Source organism: Typopeltis vanoorti, chromosome 2 (genome assembly GCF_054136105.1).
Source record: "Typopeltis vanoorti isolate ZY-2024b chromosome 2, IOZ_Tvanoo_1.0, whole genome shotgun sequence".
Taxonomy (NCBI): domain Eukaryota; kingdom Metazoa; phylum Arthropoda; class Arachnida; order Uropygi; family Thelyphonidae; genus Typopeltis; species Typopeltis vanoorti.
Window position 1 is genome coordinate 16,393,884 of NC_143550.1, and position 19,328 is coordinate 16,413,211.

Consider the following 19,328-nt stretch of genomic DNA (forward strand, 5'->3'; position numbering starts at 1 on the left):
TTTTACCACTGTGCTACCACTGCTTGTTTCATTGAGCAATTTTTCAAAGTAATTACTCCATACTTCAAGGATATCTTTTACTCCTGTTTTCATGTCACCTTTATCATCTCTAACTCCTTTTACAGCACTCTTTCCTCCATTTCTAAGCTTCTTCAACAACCTCCAGAATATCTTACCACCTTCTTGATATTTATTTTCTATGTTCTTGCCAAAGTCCTCCCATGACTTTTGTTTAGCTAGTTTTACACAATGTTTCACTTTCTTACATTCATCTCTGTATTCTCTACGAACAAAAGCTGACTTATTTGCCAGGAACTTTTGATATGCTTTCTTCTTTTCCTTCACTGCCTCTTTAACTTCCTGTGTCCACCATGGAGTTCTAATTTTTCTATCCTTGCAGACAACCTCACCACATGCCTCTCTGGCTGAATCAATCAGGGTTTCCTTCAAGGCTTGCCACTGAATCTCCGAGGTTTGGTTCCTGTTCTCAAACTCTTTCATTTTTTCTTCAGTAATCTTTGTGTATTTTAGTCTACACCTATACAGTTCACATCTGAGAGCTGCTCAAATTTTATTTGCTTTAACACTTTCTTACATGTTATTCTTTTCAATACGAAATTCAATTTTATCCTGCTCAAGATTAAATAGTGATCACTTCCAATTTCAAATCCTCTGTACACTCTGGTTCTGCACCAGGGAGAAAACATCACTATCAACAATAACATAGTCTATGAGACTTTTTTTCTTATTCCGTGCCTCTTCTCTCCATGTGAATTTGTGCACATTTTTAGTAATAACCAGTCCATGTCCTGTGCAGAAATCCAACAGGTATTTGCCATTATTATTAGCTTTGCTCTTTTCTCCAAATTTTCCCAAAATATTTTTGTATGTCTCACAATCATTTCCTACTCTGCTATTTAGATCCCCAACAAGGACCAACTTTTCCTTTTTCATTGTGTGTAGCTTTTTCTAAAGCATCAAAAAATTCCTCCACTTCTACCGTAGTAGAACCTTCTGTGGGACCATAGGCACAAATAAGTCTCATTGTCCAATTCCCCATTCTGATGTTTGCCCACATAACTCTACTTGAGACTGCCTGCCATTCAAGAAGATTAGGCTCGTATTTTGTGTTGAATATCATGGCTACTCCTTCTTTTCCTTGATTGTCATTTCCTGAATATAACATTTTGTATTTTTTGCTCAGAAAGATTTCACCAGTTTTTGTCTTTTTTGTTTCAGTCACCTCTATTATGTTGAACTGGTACTTATCTAATTCTTCAGCTATCTCCATTTCTTTGCGATTCAGGCTTCTTATGTTGATAGTACCGATCTTTATTATATCTATATACCATATTTGCTGGCATATAAGATGCATTTTTTTGTTTGAAAATAGGTCTCAAAAACAGGGTGCGTCTCATATGCCGATACTTAGTTCTTTATTACTTTCATTTCTGGAAATTTTCTCTGTTCCGAGATACGCGATTTCTTTCTTGTGGTGTGTGAGAGCATTCCAGTTACGTAGAGTTCAGTGAATGTGCATGCGCTGTCATCGACAATCGCAGCTGTGTTTAAACTTTCCAATTGTTGTTGCAGTTGTTGTGAAGGGTGATAAATTTCTGCCGTTAAATTTTCTCTAAATTTATTAGCAAATTACGGCTGAAAAACGTCGGCATTGCTAAAATATTGCATGCAAGCTACATGTGATTGCGTATGCTAAAGAACATGGAAACGGGGCTACAGAGAGGCATTTAGGGCCATCCCCAACTGAGAAAATGATAAGAACTTGGTGGAACTTGTTTTCTAAAAAAAGCAACTCACAGTAAACATAACCTAAGAAGTGGAACTGCAAAATGGCCAGAACATGAGGCAGAACTGAATGCTTGGATTTAGACCACAGAAAAGTGGGACTTTCAGTGTCTACAAAAATGATTATTCTTCAAGCAAAAGCAATAGCCACTAACAGAGGGATCGCCAACTTTACTGGATCAACATCATGGTGTTCAAGATTCATGAACTTTATATTTTATATTTGAAATACTGTAAATTCATTATAATATTCAGTGATAAAGTGTTTTTCCTAAAAAAATGTATACAAAAAAGGGGGTGCTTCTTATACGCCGGAAAATACAGTATATTTATTTTCTAGATTCTAGAGGAATTACTTTGAAAACAGTGGTGGAAAAACACTAATCATGAATCAATCAGGAACACATATCAATACCTGAAGTGGAGAAAGCTATCAAAAACCTGAAATGTGGAAAGGTAGCTGGAGTAGATGAAATTTGACCAGAAATGCTCAAATATGGAGATATAAAACTTTTACAATGGCAGCAAGGCATAGTTTAGAGGGCCTGGTCAAAGGGGCAAATTCTGGATGATTGAAGTAGAGCTCTCATAATACCATGTAAAAATTATAGAGACATTTCTCTATTGAGTGTTCCTAGTAAAATTTATGCAAGTATACATGAAAAACAACTAATAAAATTATGAAAGGGAAGCTTGGTTCAGCTAGATTCAGGCCAAATAGAGGTTATCAGGATCAGATTTTCACTTTAAGACAAATAGTTGAGAATTCTTGGGAATATAACAAGGATTTGTATTTAAGTTTTGCAGATCTAGGAAAGGCATGCGACAAGATGCCAAGAGGAAAGCTCCTCAAAATGCTATATGGAATTATATGAAGTAAATGGGACATTATATCAAGCAATATACAGTCTCTATTTAGACTGTTAGTCAGCAATTAGAATTGAAGGAGGTATAAGAAGTTGGTTTCATGCTAAATCAGATGTGTGACATTCTTCTTCTTCTTCATCGATCTCCTCATGTCTGAGGACTCGTGACCTTGGCAACAATGTTGTCAAGGTCACGAGTCCTTTCCTGCGTTTGCCTCCTACTTTTCCTTGCATGATTTCTTCTTGATGTTATCACCATCTCATCATGATATATGACCAAAATATTGAAGTATCTTCTTGTTGACTATGTCACTTAATCTCTTTTTGATATTTAATTGATTGAGAATACTGATATTGATACTTTTATCGATCCGTGAGACATTCAACATCCTTCTCCAGCACCACATTTCAAAACTGTCAAGTGACTCTGTCTCTGTTACCAAGTGTCCATGATTCTGCACCATAGAGAATGATTGAGAAAACAAGGGTATTCACTAGTTTATATCTGATAGCATAAGAAATATTTCTATCTTTCCATATCTTTTTCAGTTGTGTCATGGCATTCCTTCCCATAGCAATTCTTCTTTTTATTTCAGTATGACAACTGCCTTTATTATCTATTAGGGCTCAAAGATATATGAATGTTCCACTTTTTCTAAGTTGATGTTATGAGTAGATGCTTCTTCTTTTCCTATCATCATATACTTGGTCTTATTTCTGTTAATTTTAAGTCTATTTAATGCTTTTCCATTCTACTCTTCTGATAAGTGACATCAGTTCTCTTTCATTAGTGGCTATAAGCACAGTATCATCTGCATACTTGAGGTTGTTTATCTTCTTATCTGCAATTGAGATACCACCTTTCCATCCATCAAGAGATTATGAATTCACTATAGAAGTGAATAGGTCAGGAGACAGGATACATCCCTGCCCAACCCCCTTTTCTATCTTAAACCATTCTGAGATATTTTGGCCTATCTTCAATGTTGCTGTCATACAGACAGTCCCAGGTTACGAACGAGATACATTCTTGAGAACATCTTTAAGTCGTATTTGTACGTAACTCGGATCCCTGATGAACAGTGCATATACGATAATAATAATAATAATAACAATACTATAATGGATCACATGGCAATAATAATACAGTGTAATAATAATAATACCCCTGTAAACATAAGCTACAGAAACTTGTGCTCTGTCTTTTAATTCAAACAAACAGAACATAAAAACAAACTCATACATGTGGGTATGTTTACATGCGCGGAAGAAACTAGTTCCTGAATTATTAATTTAATTATTTAATTCTGTGGTCCCAAAACTTTTTCAGTTTCCCTTAGTATATCAGGATTTTTTCATGGTGCCCAAAGTCAGAACATAGGCCTACCTAACAGTTGCAGCGCACAGTTATTTCAGTGAAAATACTGGAATATTTCGCAGCACAGTTTGGGAACCACTGATTTAATTATCCTTATGGGGAGCCTGGAGAGCCCGTTTGTAAGTACGCCGTAAGTTGGGTCGTCCATAACCTGGGGACCGCCTGTAATTATTTTATTAAGTTGATTAGGTATTTTGGAATTCCCATTTTGTTCAGACATTTCCAGAGTACCTCCCAATTGACACAGTCAAATGCCTCGGTGTAATTCACAAAACAGAGATACATTGGGATACTGAACTCATGGTTTTTTTCTATTAGCTGCTTTATGTTTGCAATTTGATCCCTGGTACCTCTACCAGTCCTGAAACCAGTCTGTTCATTTGAGATTTATAGTTCAATGTAGTTTTTTAGTCTTTCTTTAATCACAAGGGTGCACATTATCTCCACTGTTATTCTTTATCTATATGGATTACATTATGAAGGAAAGTGATATTAAATCTGATATCAAAATTGGTAATGTCAAGCTTAGCTGTTTATGTAATAATGTTCTACTTCTTAATAAATCTAGTAGTCTGCAAGATTTCATGACTAAATTGGATACTGTAGTCAAAAATTTGATATGAAAATTAGCAATAAAAGATAATCAGGTACACCTCGAAAACATCAACTGTAATGACTGGAAAACCCAGGTGTTCTGACCCATGCAGCACAGCCACTGCACTGCATAGTTCAGAAAGCCTGGAGAGTGGGACGAATTCCAGATGATTGGAGTACAGCTCTCATAGTATCCATATATGAAAAAGGAAATAAAACTGAATGTGAGAATTAGAGGAATTTCCCTACTGAGTGTTCCTAGTAAGAAATATGCAAGTATACTTGAGGATTGCGGAAGGGAAGCTTGATGAAGAACAAGCTGGATTTAGGACAAATACAGGCTGTCAGGATCAGATTTTCACTTTATGACAAATAGTTGAGAAATTGTGGGAATATAACAAAGATATGTAGTATTTAAGTTTTGTAGTTTTTTAAGTTTTTGTACATATGACAAGGTGCCGAGAGAAAAGCTATTCAAAATGCTACAGTTATATCGTGTCAATGGAGCATTATATCAAGCAGTACTTAGCCTTTGAGTTGTAGGTCAGCAGTTAGAATTGAAGGGAGTACAGGAAGATGGTTTCATGTTAAATATGGTGTCAGACAAGGATGTACATTATCCCCTCTGTTATTCAAAGGAAAGTGGTATTAAACCTGATATCAAAATTGGAGATGTTAATTGCAGCTCTTTGCTTTATGTGGATGATGTTATTCTTCTAAATAAATCCAGTACAAGTCTGCAAGATTATCTAACTGAATTGAATAACTGTTGTAATGGATATGGTATGAAAGCAATAACAAGACAAAGACGATGAAAACAGGCAGAAGCGTTAAAAATATTAACTGCAATGTGAATGGAGAACCTATGGAACAAGTAAAATATTTCGGATATTTAGGCACAATTTTTAGTGAAGATGGTAAATTCGACATGGTAATAGACAACAGAATTAGTAAATCTGGAATGGCGGGAAGTCAGTTGAATAATTTTATTTGAATAAGAAAGAAATTAGTCAAAACACTAAATTAGTTGTGTACACGACAATATTCACACCACTTTTAACTTAGGGATTTGAGAGCTGGGTTATAAATAAAACACTTGATCAAAGACTGGAGACCTGAGATACAAGAGTTATGACAAAAAAATTAGTGGAGTGAACAGATGGCATCAATGGCAGTATCACATCAGTATCACATTAAATAATTAAGTTATTAGGAAAGAACTTGCCATTGTTAGCATTCAGCAATGTGTTAGTAGAGTTAATCTCAGGTGGTATGGTCACTTTAAAGAATGGGAGAAGAAAGATTAGTGAAACAAGTGTTCTTTGCCAGGCTGGTAGGAAAAAGACCCAGAGGAAGACCAACATATAGGTCAGTTGATACTGAAGTATTTTCAGAACTGGGGCAACTCGTGATAAAGATGGAGTAAGTTCTGATCACTTGCCTTAGTATCTCCAATAATGCAAAGCACATCTACATGCGGACATGTATAATGCTATGCATTAAGGGAAGAGCCACTACCCAGACCAGTTTCGCCCTTTATTGATGTCTTTGGCAACTGGTATAGGTTATATGACTTCTGTATTACTTCCACTGATGAGACCTCAACAAAGGTTGAAACTGGTCTGGATAGTTGCCTTTCCCTTAATGTATAGCATTATACATGTCAGCAATGAGATGTGCTTTGCATTATGGGAGATACTAAGGCAAGTGATCAGAACTTACTCTACCTTTACCACGAGCTGCCCCAGTCCTGAAAATACTTCAGGGGAAAACTTTGTTTGCTTACACTTGGATAAAGGATTAAACCAAATATATAATTGGTAGATAACAAATTAATTTGGAGGACTGTTCATTGGAAATTAGTAATTGTGTAACTTTTTCATGTAGTGCTATTATAATATCCTGTACACTCTCTGATGGTATATATATATTGATGATGATATTCCACTACATGTATAAATGAAACATACAAAACATCAGTCATGTGGTTTCAAATTGGGCCTGCAGGGTACAGTATAAAATTGGACTGGGGGGGGGGGAATCATCATAGAACTAAAAGCAGGTGGCCATCTTGAAAATGCACATAAATCAAAAAAGGATAGCCTCTAGTCTTAAAAATTAAAATGACAGTAAAAAAAAAATCAGAAACTGGGTAATCTGGAAATAAACTGTGATAATTTTTAAGACCTTCCAAATAAAAATAGCTACGATAATTAACAGGATGCCAGGAAAAATCTTAAAATTCTTCCATCCAAAGGATAGGGTAACCAAATCACTCACTTTCATCAAAATGCAAAATTATGCACCTTCAATTTAATTTTTAATTCAATGATTTCACATTGAATATTGCAAAAATATGCTAATTTTTATTATATTCTTTTATTTGATCTTACTAAGTCTTGTTTAAATCTTTGTCTGCTCCTTCTTAACTTTTTACTAAACTTCTGACTTATGGCCACAGATAATATAACGCTCACATGTGCAAAACTTACAGAACAAAAAAATCACCTCAGGCCAGAGCCAATCTCTTTGTCTGACCCACTGGTGTTTATTCTCAACCGAATTTGAAAAATTTATTAAGTTTCTAGCTGTGCCACCAAATTCGTGGGTGGGAGTTGAATCTCCCTCCGAAAAATAACACACAATCTTTTCTCTTTGTCTGACCCACACGGATCTTTTCTCTCTAAATTCTAAGTAAATCTAGCAACTTAAATTTTCTGTTATGCAGTAGTGACAATATCTACCTTAAGGCTCACAGATTTGAATTAATGAGTAGTGCATTGGAAATAGAAATCAGGCAAGTTACTTAAACAAGAAAACAATTTATTTAACATCGATGAAATGTACAATGGGTCAATTTTAAGTACTAAGTAAATTAGCTACTATGCTTCAAATCACAACTAATGACCACGTTTATAATTTAGTGCCTCATCAAAATCAATATTAGTAAGACCATGTGTCTATAATTTTCTCTCGTTAAATTTGGTAATACTCAGATCAATTTTTACATAACATTCTGCAGGTTTAGGCAAGAGCCATAACATTAAATACACGATGTTTCACCTTAAATTTTAGCCAGACCTTCTCTCACATATAACAAAATACTTCAAATATCAGCATAAGGCTTAAAGTCCTCAAGTATCACTATAAAACAAGCCCCTTAATTAAATCATTGTCACAATCTTCTTATTTCTAGCTAAAGAAAGGAAAGATCTTACTTTGAACAGATGTCTATTCTGTTCTGAATGATCCCTGAAATCACTTCCTTCTATTTCTGTCCGACTTTAGTACTGCACTTGGATATCATCTCTGGGATTTCGTGAGATCTCCTCTTAATATTGGCAAACATTTGGATCTTCGCAGCATGAAAACTCGGCATCTAATTTCTTCTAAAACTGTTTAACTTAGTCACGTTGCTCTCTCGGCATTTACTATCTGGAACGCAGGTCTCCGAAATCATTTCCCAAGATGTTATCAAAGCTCTGCTGTCGAAACGTACGTTGTATCATCATACCTCTCGACTCCGGGACCTCGTCAACTTCTGGTCGGAAGCCCCACATAACCTCGAAACTTCTCGCTGACCGGGGAACGGGACCAGACGAACTCGAACTCCACTGCAAGGAACCAAACTGAATCGCCACACTGAACTCCCTTCTCGCAATTGAAACCCTATATTTATCTGGCTCCGATGACCTTAGGGTTCGCTTACGTCATCGCCCCCCCCCCCAGTACTTCGGTGGTCTGCACCCTTCTCGGTCATTGCGTTCAGACGGAGAAACCCCTGTGCACTGTTGACATTTGAGGTTGCAGCTGCCCCAGGTCATTACTTAATACGATAATTCGTCTGGAATAACCGGTGACTAAGAGGTTTCTTTAGACACAATTTATCTTATACATTATTTTCTTTGTTCTTTTAAAAAACCTTTTGAGGTGACAATATTCAGTAATATACAAAAAAATATTTTTTCTAAATAAAAAAATGAAAATTTCTCTATTAACTCAAGTATTTTTAGTGAATTTTGATTACCAGTAAAATCGGTATACAAGAGGTTTTTGAACAAAGTTCCTTGTATACACGATTTTACAATATGTCCTTAAGTGATTTAATATTAAGATGCTGAGCTGCCAAAATGAGAACTATGCAGTAAAACTAAAAATCAAAAGTAAGCATGTCTGTTCAATGAACCTAGGAAATGAAGAAAGTGGCATACCTAAATTCATTTTGAATGCCTCTGATAAATTTGAAAAGATTAAATCCTTTAAAAACACCAAAAAATTCAAGCCGTATGCCAGCCACCCATAAGGCTCAGTTTTTCAAAGGGCTGGGAAAGATAAAATGTTTGCTGATATTGATTTCTGAATTACATAATGAGAAATTTAAATCATTGTTTAAGTTTTTTCCCTCTCTGTTTCATAATTTGTTTTAAAAAAAAGCAGATTGCTATTACCATTATCTTGCTCTTCATATTATCCAGGTGTATCTGGTTTATTATTCTTTCAAATTTAAATTAATAAATAATCCATTATTGTAAAGTCTACTGGTTGGTAACAAAAGGTGCAGCTCCATCAACAATAAAGCTTGGCTTTTATTTATTATTTATCTTACACAGGAGTGAATGCTGGTCTTGAAATTCACGCTTGCTCTTATCATTCAGGGAGTGAGTGGTGTGATTGAAGTCTGATTAGCAGAATAATGAATTACTGACCATTTAAAACTATATATTTAGAAATTTAGGTACATTTAATCATACAAATACAACATTTATTTTACAAATATATTCTATCTTTTTTCAATTTAGCTACTTGAATGCAAATTCTACCCTACGTTTCTTCTTTATGAACTGGTCAATAACATCGTCATAAAAAGTTGGTTGTAACTTAATTTTGCCAAGCAACACGCACACTTGTAAAGGTTGGCTGAAGCTCACTGGCTAGAACTACTTTGACTGCGTATGGCCCGTGTTTAAGACAACGTGAAGGAAGCGGAAATGGCTATGTGTGCGCAAGAAATCACAGTGCTGCCTGCAGCGAGGACCTGGAAGCTCCGACAACTGAGCAAGCCAAGGTAGCTTTGACTAGACGAGCAAGCATCGGCCTTCGATACACAACGCAAAGCTCAATTATTGCAGCGCAAGCTTAAAACGTCTTCTGTCTACAAAAATAAAAGCCTAAATGGAATGCTTATAAATGCATGCATTTATTAACAAATAAATATTACTTCTTTCTCAAGTAATGAGCTTGTGAAGCATGGAGAATTTGCCCCTGATCTTACATGAAACCTAGGTTTCAAAATATTCAAACAGATTATTGTTTTACATTATTAGCTTTTATTACATACTTAAAAAAAAACAACCTTATAACTAACCTCCTTATATGAAATCCCACCATCACATCAGAATGTACAGGCAAATCATGAAGGACAACCTAAAAAAATATGTAAAGCAAGCATCAAAATAGCATAAAACAATTATTAAATAAAAAGAAATATTCACATTAGTTCCTACTCATTTTTAGGAATAATAATTATGTGATTGTTTCAATAATATGTTTTTCTGTGTCTCAAAGAATGGAGAAAGGATGAGCCTATTCTGTTCACCGTTTCATAAGTGAGGTATTTTTGATTTTGCTAATGTCATAAAGACTTGTTGTAATACACGAGCAACTTTCTGAAGGTTTGTTGAAATAAACAACGGTTGTTTGAATGTCAAGTGTACTTCATTAACTGTCTAGTACATTGTGTGCATTTATCATTCATATAGGTGACACTTTTATGAGTAACATACAGTGTGCTAATACATTATAACAAAAGTATGTTCAAGATAACTTTGGTCTTAGCTAGGAGCTTAATTAATTTTTTAGTGTAGAAAGACTTATCATCAGAGAATAAGATATAACCAACAGAAATTAAATGAAGTTATCATTAATTATTAGCTACACTTGTGCAGAGATGCCACTGCAGTTAATCACATGAAATCTAGAGTTCTACTCTGCTCAAGAATTGTACATCTTATCTATATAAATTCAGAAGAGTGAAAATCCTATGTAATGATTGATGGACTCCAGCTACATCACACATACACAATAGTACCTGGGATCTACAGACGTCCCATAAACCAGGGACAGCACCAAAGCTATCGCCATTCCATATATCCATGGCTCTAAATCTCCTAACCACAACAAATCAAGTTACATGATTTGTTGTGGTTAGGAGAATGAGAGCTTCACAAATTTGGGAAGCTCTCATTCTGTGCTTCAGCCCAATAGCCAAGAACACCCAATTTAGCCTATTAGAAGATACTATTTAGGACTTTAGGCTTACTTTCAATTGATATGTCTGAGCCTCATTACTTAGTTTGTGGTGCCTGCATGCACATATCTTACTATATTTGGTTCCGTGATGATGGCAATTTGAATTTGCTGTAATACTGGAAATATTAATTACATTTATTTTAGTTAATATGTTAGTATATGTTATAATTTCCAAAATAAAAAATATAATTATATTTGGATATGATAAGAACAAGTACAGCTTCACTAGAGAAAGTCTTTAGAAGCCTTGATTGGGAAACAAAAGGAATAAACATAAATGGAGAAAGGCTGCATCATCTGAAATTTGCAGATGATATTGTACTAATAGCAGATAATCTTGAAGATCTGGAAGAAAGGCTAAATCAGCTAAATGAAGCCTCCAGAGAAATTGGATTAAAAATAAATAGAGAAAAAACAAAAATAATGATGAATAAATACATAAACCATAGAACTATCAAAGTTGAAAACCATGAAATAGAACAAGTTACTTCATATGTATATTTGGGCCAATTGTTATCCTTTGAGGAGTGCCAAAGAAAAGAGATTGAACGAAGAATTCACCTTGGATGGATGGCTTATGGAAAAATGAGAGACATATTCAGAAGTGACATCCCTATGAGTCTAAAAAGAAAAGCTTTCGACCAGTGCATACTTCCTGTCCTAACATATGGAGGAGAAACATGGACTTTAACAGAAGCCCTAAACAAAAAGATGAGAACAACACAACATCACATGGAAAGAGGTATGCTAAAAATAACATCACGAGATAGGAAGACAAATACCTGGATAAGATCACAAACAGGTGTCATGGATATTGTAAAATACATTAAACAGGCTAAGTGGAGATAGGCTGGCCATATTGCCAGATGCAGTGACAGGAGATGGACTAGAAAAACAATAGAGTGGAGACCAATGGATGGAGCAAGACAAAGAGGAAGACCGAGAAGAAGGTGGAGAGATGAAGTGGAACAAATTGCAGGAGTGAGATGGATGGGAGAGGCAGAAAACAGAGTGATCTGGAAAATCACGGGGGAGACCTTCGTCCAGCAGTGGACAGAACCAGAAGGTTGAAGAAGTAGAAGAAGAACAAGTGATGAACACATAAAAAAGATGATATTATAGGGGAGAGCAAGGAAGATATATAAAAAAGAAGAGATGGCTGTGTTTTAGCTGAAACAGATAATTTCCATGGTTGATTTATTTTATTATTAATAAATATGGCAAGAGCTTTTGTAGTTGATTGAAGAAATGAAACCATATAGAGTAGTATTATTTTGTTTGTCTGACAATTATCAGGCAAAAACGAATGAATGTTACAAAAATAATGTTCTGAATGTCCATTATTAAACAGTCAAAGATTTAAAGAAAGAGAAATTGCTGCAGAGAGACAGATTATGGTTTCATATATAACACATTTTAAAAGGATTTCGTTTTCTACTTATTATGTCAAGTAGATAAAGAAAGGGAAAAAAATATATCCTTGAAGTATGGAGTAATTACTTCGAAAAATTGCTAAATGAAACAAGCAGTGATAGCACAGTGGTAAAAAACACTCAACAGGCATGTAGTCAGGAATACATATCCATACTTGAAGTAGATAAAGCTATCAAAGGCTTCAAATGTGGAAAGGCAGCAGGAGTGGATGATATTCGACCAGAAATGCTGAAGTATGGTGGTATAAAAGTCTTACAGTGGCTGCACTACATAGTTCAGAAGGCCTGGACAGAGGGACGAATTCCCAATGATTGGAGTAGAGCTCTCATAGTACCCATATATAAAAAGGGAAATAAAATTGAATGTGAGAATTACAGAGCTATTTCCCTACTGAGTGTTCCTGGTAAGATTTATGCAAGAAATGGTTGAGAAGAATTGTGGAAGAAAGCTTGGTGAAGAACAAGCTGGATTTATGCCAAATAGAGGCTGTCAAGATCAGCTCTTCACTTTACAACAAATGGTTGAGAAATTATGGGAATATAACAAAGATCCGTATTTAAGTTTTGTCGATCTAGAAAAGGCATATGACAAGGTGCCGAGAGAGAGAGAGAGAAGCTATTCAACATGCTACAGTTATATGGTGTCAATGCGGAATTATATCAAGCAATACTTAGTCTTTATTGGAGTTGTAAGTCTGCACTTAGAATTGAAGGAAGTACAGGAAGATGGTTTAACGTTAAATCTGGTGTGAGACTATCCCCTATGGTATTCATTATCTATATGGATCACATTATGAAGGAAAGCGGTATTAAACCTGATATCAAAATTGGAGATGTTAATGTTTGCTCTTTGCTTTATGTGGACGATGTTATACTTCTAAATAAATCCGCTACAAGTCTTCAAGATTCCCTGACTAAATTGAATAACTGTTGTAATACATATGGCATAAGGGTCAGCAATAAAAAGACAAAGACAATGAAAATAGGCAGGATCGGTGAAAATGTCAACTGCGTTGTGAACGGAGAACCTGTTGAACAAGTAAAACATTTCAGCTACTTAGGCACAATTTTTAGTGAAGATGGTAAATTAAATATGAAAATAGACAACAGAATCAACAAAGCTGGTATGGTAGGAAGTCAACTGAATAAATTCATATGGAATAAGAGAGAAATTAGTCAGAACACTGAATTAGCTGTATACAAGACAGGGCTGGTTTTATCATTAGGTGAACCTAGGCAATTGCCTAGGGGCGCTAAGACTATATATAGAGAGACAATGTATAAGGGTGCTAATTTTTCTTTGCCCAGGGGCATCAGATACTCTCGGACCGGCCCTGATACAAAACAGTGTTCAAACCGGTTTTAACTTATGGATCTGAGAGCTGGGTCAGAAATAAAACACTTGACCAAAGACTGATATGGTGGGAAGTCAAATGAATAAATTCATATGGAATAAGCGAGAAATTAGTCGGAACACTAATTAGCTGTATACATGACAGTGTTCAAACCAGTTTTAACTTATGTATCTGAGAGCTGGGTCAGAAGTAAAACACTTGACCAAAGACTAGAGACCAGATATGAGAGTCCTGAGAAAGATTAGAGGTGTGAACAGATGGCATCAATGGCAATATCATATTAAAAACGAGGATATTAGGAAAGAACTTGACATTGTCAGCATCCAGGAATGCGTTAGCAGAACTAATCTCAGGTGGTATGGTCACTTAAACAGAATGGGCGAAGAAAGATTAGCAAAACAAGTGTTCTCTGCCAGGTTGGCAGGAAAATGACCCAGAGGAAGACCAAGATATAGGTGGATTGATACGGTACAAAGTGCCTTAGATGATAGAAATATAAGATCTGATAATGTTGGAGTCTTGACAAGTAACAGACTGATTTGGAGGAAAATTGTAGATAGGAAGTTAGTAATGATGTAAATTTTTCATGTAGTACTATCATATCCTGTACACCCCTTGAGAGTTCATGGCAGGAATTTGATGATAGTGATAAAGAAATTATTGATAAAGCTAAGCTGCTACCTCATACCTCAAATGCAAAATATTGTAAGCTAGCACCTCATACCTTAAGTGCAGGATATTTTATGCTTGTTATCTCATACCTCGCATACAATATTTCAAAATTACATTTTGAAATATCCTACATTTGAGGTATGCAATTTTTATTCTATTCTGTGGAACTGTGTTTAAGAACACCTAATTTAATTTCTCCTAGAAGAATTTTCTAATGAACTAGATAGCTCAAGATAATGCAGAACATGGAAAGGAGTTTTTTGTATAAATTTAATCTAAAATATGCAAACTTTGCATAACATGCATATTAAAATGAAAGTAAGATCTGTCTGCATTCATAAATAATAACTACACAAGTAAATTACATAAAGACAAAATAAAGCATTTAATATAAAACACTTATATTTTATAAGTTTATTTAAATGTCTACTATTCTGTTTATTTATATTTCTATTTAAATTATGTGAAGAGAGTACAATACAGAGCATGTAAATTATATGCCAATCAGAGAAAACACACAAAAAAGAACAGATAATTATATGTAGTGAGAATGGAATGTAAACAGACTTAACAGAGTGCATTCTTTCTACTGTTCTCCGGCCTGTAACATATTACTATCAGAAACCCATGAAACAAATTATAAACATAACCAATGGAGTGAAAGGCTTGTTACAGGGTTAGGTAAAGAGCATATATAAAGAGAAAGTTTAATGAGAAACATTTACTAAAATAAAATACAAAGGAAAAATAAATGATAAAATTTGATAAAAATGCACATAGTACATATATAATTATTATATTTGTGTAAAGCAAATAAAAACATTTTATTTCAAAAAATAATGAATAAATAAATAAAGATGTGTGTGTGTGTGCGTAAATAAAGTTTGCATAAGAACTGCATATGCTTATTACAAATAATCTTGAGATGATTAGAGTTCACAGTTACCATTTCCTTGAATTCTGAAATTTTTAGACCATTGTTGGGATTTAGATTAAGTTGATTGTGAAGAACTTCACAGCATTCTTTGAAGAGTGTCACCTATTTAAAGAACATGTACGAAGAATTTTATTTTGCTCCATATGATCCTGAATATATAGAAAGTGTCATGTTCTGCAAGATTAGACTTCTCAGTTTGGAGAAAACAGATGTAATCTGTATGTTCTGATTTTCAGATGTCTACACTAATAAGGAACCTGATACACTCCTGATCAAGTGAGCTAAGAGAGGAAGTCATTAGTGGAAGGCAGGATGGAAGATACCCTGTTTTTCTGGCTTGAAAGTTGTTTGGAAATCATATATTTTGAAACCATTTGAGATGCATTCAGAAATGCCTTTGAGTTCTGATAAATGCAGATTTTTTATGGATCTCTCAGAAAAACTGAGACAGCCATCAACTTCTCTCTCTTTATAATGAATGCAGGAAAAGAAGGATTCCATTATTTTCTTTTTCTTTTTTTTTCTTTTAATTTTTTTTTTTTATTGATTTTAACTAAAATATGCCAATTCTTCATTTGAATATGGTCAAATAGTGAACATATCATCACCATAATGGAACTAAGTAGAGGAACAAGGAGTGATAGTAGTGAACAGCTGAGCCGAATTTTTCAGCTGAAAATTCCTAGAGTAGCTGAATAATTATATCTAAAAGAATGTTGATGAAGAGTGAATTTCATAATGTTAGAAAGTGATTTCTGGTTAGATGTTAGATGGTGAGCAGGTTAGATAACAGTTTATAACTAGACAAGTGATATAAATGACTACTGCTGCAAAGGAATAACCAATTTAAATATTATTGGCAGTCCATATAATCAAGGAGTTCTGGTAAGAAAGATCCTTAATTTTTTGATGGTGTAAAAGCATTAGTATCCCAATAATTTGTGTTGTCTAGCAACTGATTTAATTTATTTACTTGTTAATTGGCAGAATCTCTGATGACAGGTTTAAAAATAAAATGAAGAAGGATACTGATTGTAATCATTTTGGTAAATTATGGGGAATACAACCATGTTACGAATAATTACTTCAATTTCCTGATGTTTCGACCTTCATATTAAAGTGAAGTAATCTTGAGTATACATATATATATGATCAAGAGTTATTCTACTAATCCGAGCGCTAGTGAAAAAACAAACAAACAAACAAAACCCTACATTAAAGCTATATCTGATCTTCTAATGTCGTCAGAGAACAAATTCATATTAATACCTTTAATACAGCAATATTGGTGACTGGTGGCCTAATCAATAATTTAACGTAAGTGTTTTATATATTAAAGCTAAGATCTTAGATTACTACAGTCCTAATTATAATCAATTTTTTGAACAGAATGTTATGTGGGTAGAATATGTGTGCCATCCACATTCTTGGGATTTTTAGACCACCATTATCGTTTGGGATTTGCACTAAAATCACCAAAACATGATATGAGCGTAAATTTAAAGAGGCCCATGAAATTCTTATCAACCACCCTAATCTTAACAATTATGGTGGTCTAAAAATCCTAAAAATATAGAGGGTATATATTCCAGCAACATAACTTTGTTCTAAGAGTTAACTATAATTACGATTGTAGTAATCAAGGATCTTAGCTTTAATATAACAAACACTTATGTTAAATTATTGATGAAGCCACCAATACTGCTGTGGTGGTGTTAAGTACCGATATGAATTTGTTCTCTGACAATGTTATAAATAGGATATAGCTTTGAAGTAGGTTTTTTTTTTTTTCCCCCACTAGAGGGCAGACCAGTAGAATAACAGTTGACCAAATTACGTCACTTTGGAATACTGTTTGAAATATAATACAGGCATAATGACAAGGTGCCAAGAGAGAAGCTATTCAATACACTACAGTTATATGGTGTCAATGGGGCATTATATCAAGCAATACTTAGTCTTTATTTGAGTTGTAAGTCAGCAGTTAGAATTGAAGGAAGTACAGGAAGATGGTTTAATGTTAAATCTGGTGTGAGACAAGGATGTACATTATCCCCTCTGGTATTCATTATCTATATGGATCACATTATGAAGGAAAGTAGTATTAAACATGATATTAAAATTGGAGATGTTAATGACAGCTCTTTGCTTTATGCGGATGATGTTATAGAGGTGGTAATATAAAATACTTGCTGCTACAAAATGAAATTTGTTAGCTAAATCAGAAGTAAGGTCATGCAGATTCCTTTCTTTTTGCAATATGAATTAGCAAAGGGAGTTTTCTTTGAAGCGATAGAGAAATTACGGCCTTCAAATAAAACATTACTTTCATCTTGGGTAAGTCTAAAATGAGTCAAGTTTACAAATAATTTGTTTGTAGGCACCTGAAGAGTGGAAGATTTACAGTGTCTGCTTAAAAGATTTTCAAACTTTTGCATACGATTTTGTTTAGATTCGTGAAATGCTTTCTTGCCAGATTCTTTAACGATATGGAATATGATATTATATAAATCTAGGGATAAAGTTCTTTGAATAACATTATCTAAGCTAATAATAGAGATATTAAGTTTGGCCAGGTCACATTTTGTAAATTTTTAAACGTAGGCATCATTTAGTGGCATATACATAAATGCTATGCACACTTGGAGATTTGATTGTTTCTTTAATTCTGGCAAAAGTAGTAAGAAAATCAGTCATGGCAGCATTTGAGAAATGTCACCCTGGTCTGTAATTTTGCAAGCTTTTAATGAAACAATTCCATACATTAAGAATTATTGCATTTCTTTTCTAAAGTGAAACACCTGACTTCTGCCTTCACAGCTTTAACATTATGAACTTTGAACAGTAAACGTTTCACTCTTCACCAATTTCCTTTAGATATAACTGTATATCACATTCAAGGAAAAGTATCCGGAATGCACAGGAAAGTGAATATAAATCTCCAAGAAAGTGGAAGGATGTGCATGGGTTTCTCCTTGTCATTACAGGTATCCAATTATTCATGGAACACTTGGAAGAACTCTTCATTACTATCACCGCTTCACACTCCATCTGGTTTCATTATGTTGACGATGTGTTCACTATTTGGCCATACTCAAATGATGAATTCAGACACAATTTTATTAAAATCACCATTTTTTCTAAAATAATATTTATGTTATAAAAGAAAATAATGGTGCCCTTCCTTTACTTAGCTTCACTTGTAAAGATGAAATGTTGATAACATATACTTTTACATTAAGCTTACATCTACTGTAAAATACATTTTCTAGGACTCAACATCACTCCACAAAAATTCAGAAATGTCAAGATGCTTGTCCACAGGGCAGTTATCTGCTATTATGAGGACATGCTTAGTTTTACAATGAATTACAATATATTGAAGACAATATGACACTCAATGGTTACTTTAATTCAAATTAACTTACAATTTAGATAATCTAAGAGGAAGTTTATCCCTCGATGAGTCCTTGACTCACTGGAGGTCTCAGATAATAATAATAATAATAAAATTACTCTTTTACTAATAGCTTATCAGATATCAAGAGAATTTCCATTCCTTAAAATCTAAGGCAGTTCTGAAGAAACCTCAGAAGTTTTAAAAAAAATTTGATTTCAAAACTTTCAAGCCAGTAAACAAGATTTCTTATATCCTGCCTTCCACTAAAGATAAACTTCCTCTTAGATTGTCCAGAAATGAACCAGATCCTTTGTTTCTGCAGTCTCTCCAATTTTGGCAAGACAGATTGTGGTGGCTGCATCTGAAGATCAGATACAGATTATATCCATTTTCTATATGCTGAGAAATATGGTCATGCAGTAAATGGATGTCTATCATCCACAGGACTCTGTGGAACAACATAAAAATTCTTCACACAAGTGTTTTCAAATTTGAGAGACTCTTCAGAATGTGATGAAACTCTTCTCAACCAACCTAATCTAGATTGCAATGATGATCTTAAAATTTGAAATTGGGCA

The 19,328-nt window shown here is 34.3% G+C and overlaps 1 protein-coding gene across 1 annotated transcript in view; it reads right to left on the reverse strand.

The window, feature by feature from the left end:
* LOC150108847 (heat shock 70 kDa protein 14-B-like) overlaps nucleotides 1-19,328 on the reverse strand; it is a 210,673-nt gene that overhangs the window by 11,824 nt on the left and 179,521 nt on the right. Inside the window, exon 9 of the mRNA XM_090403712.1 lies at nucleotides 10,010-10,068. Coding sequence (XP_090259838.1) covers nucleotides 10,010-10,068 — 59 coding nt within the window. The remainder of the gene's footprint in view (nucleotides 1-10,009; nucleotides 10,069-19,328) is intronic.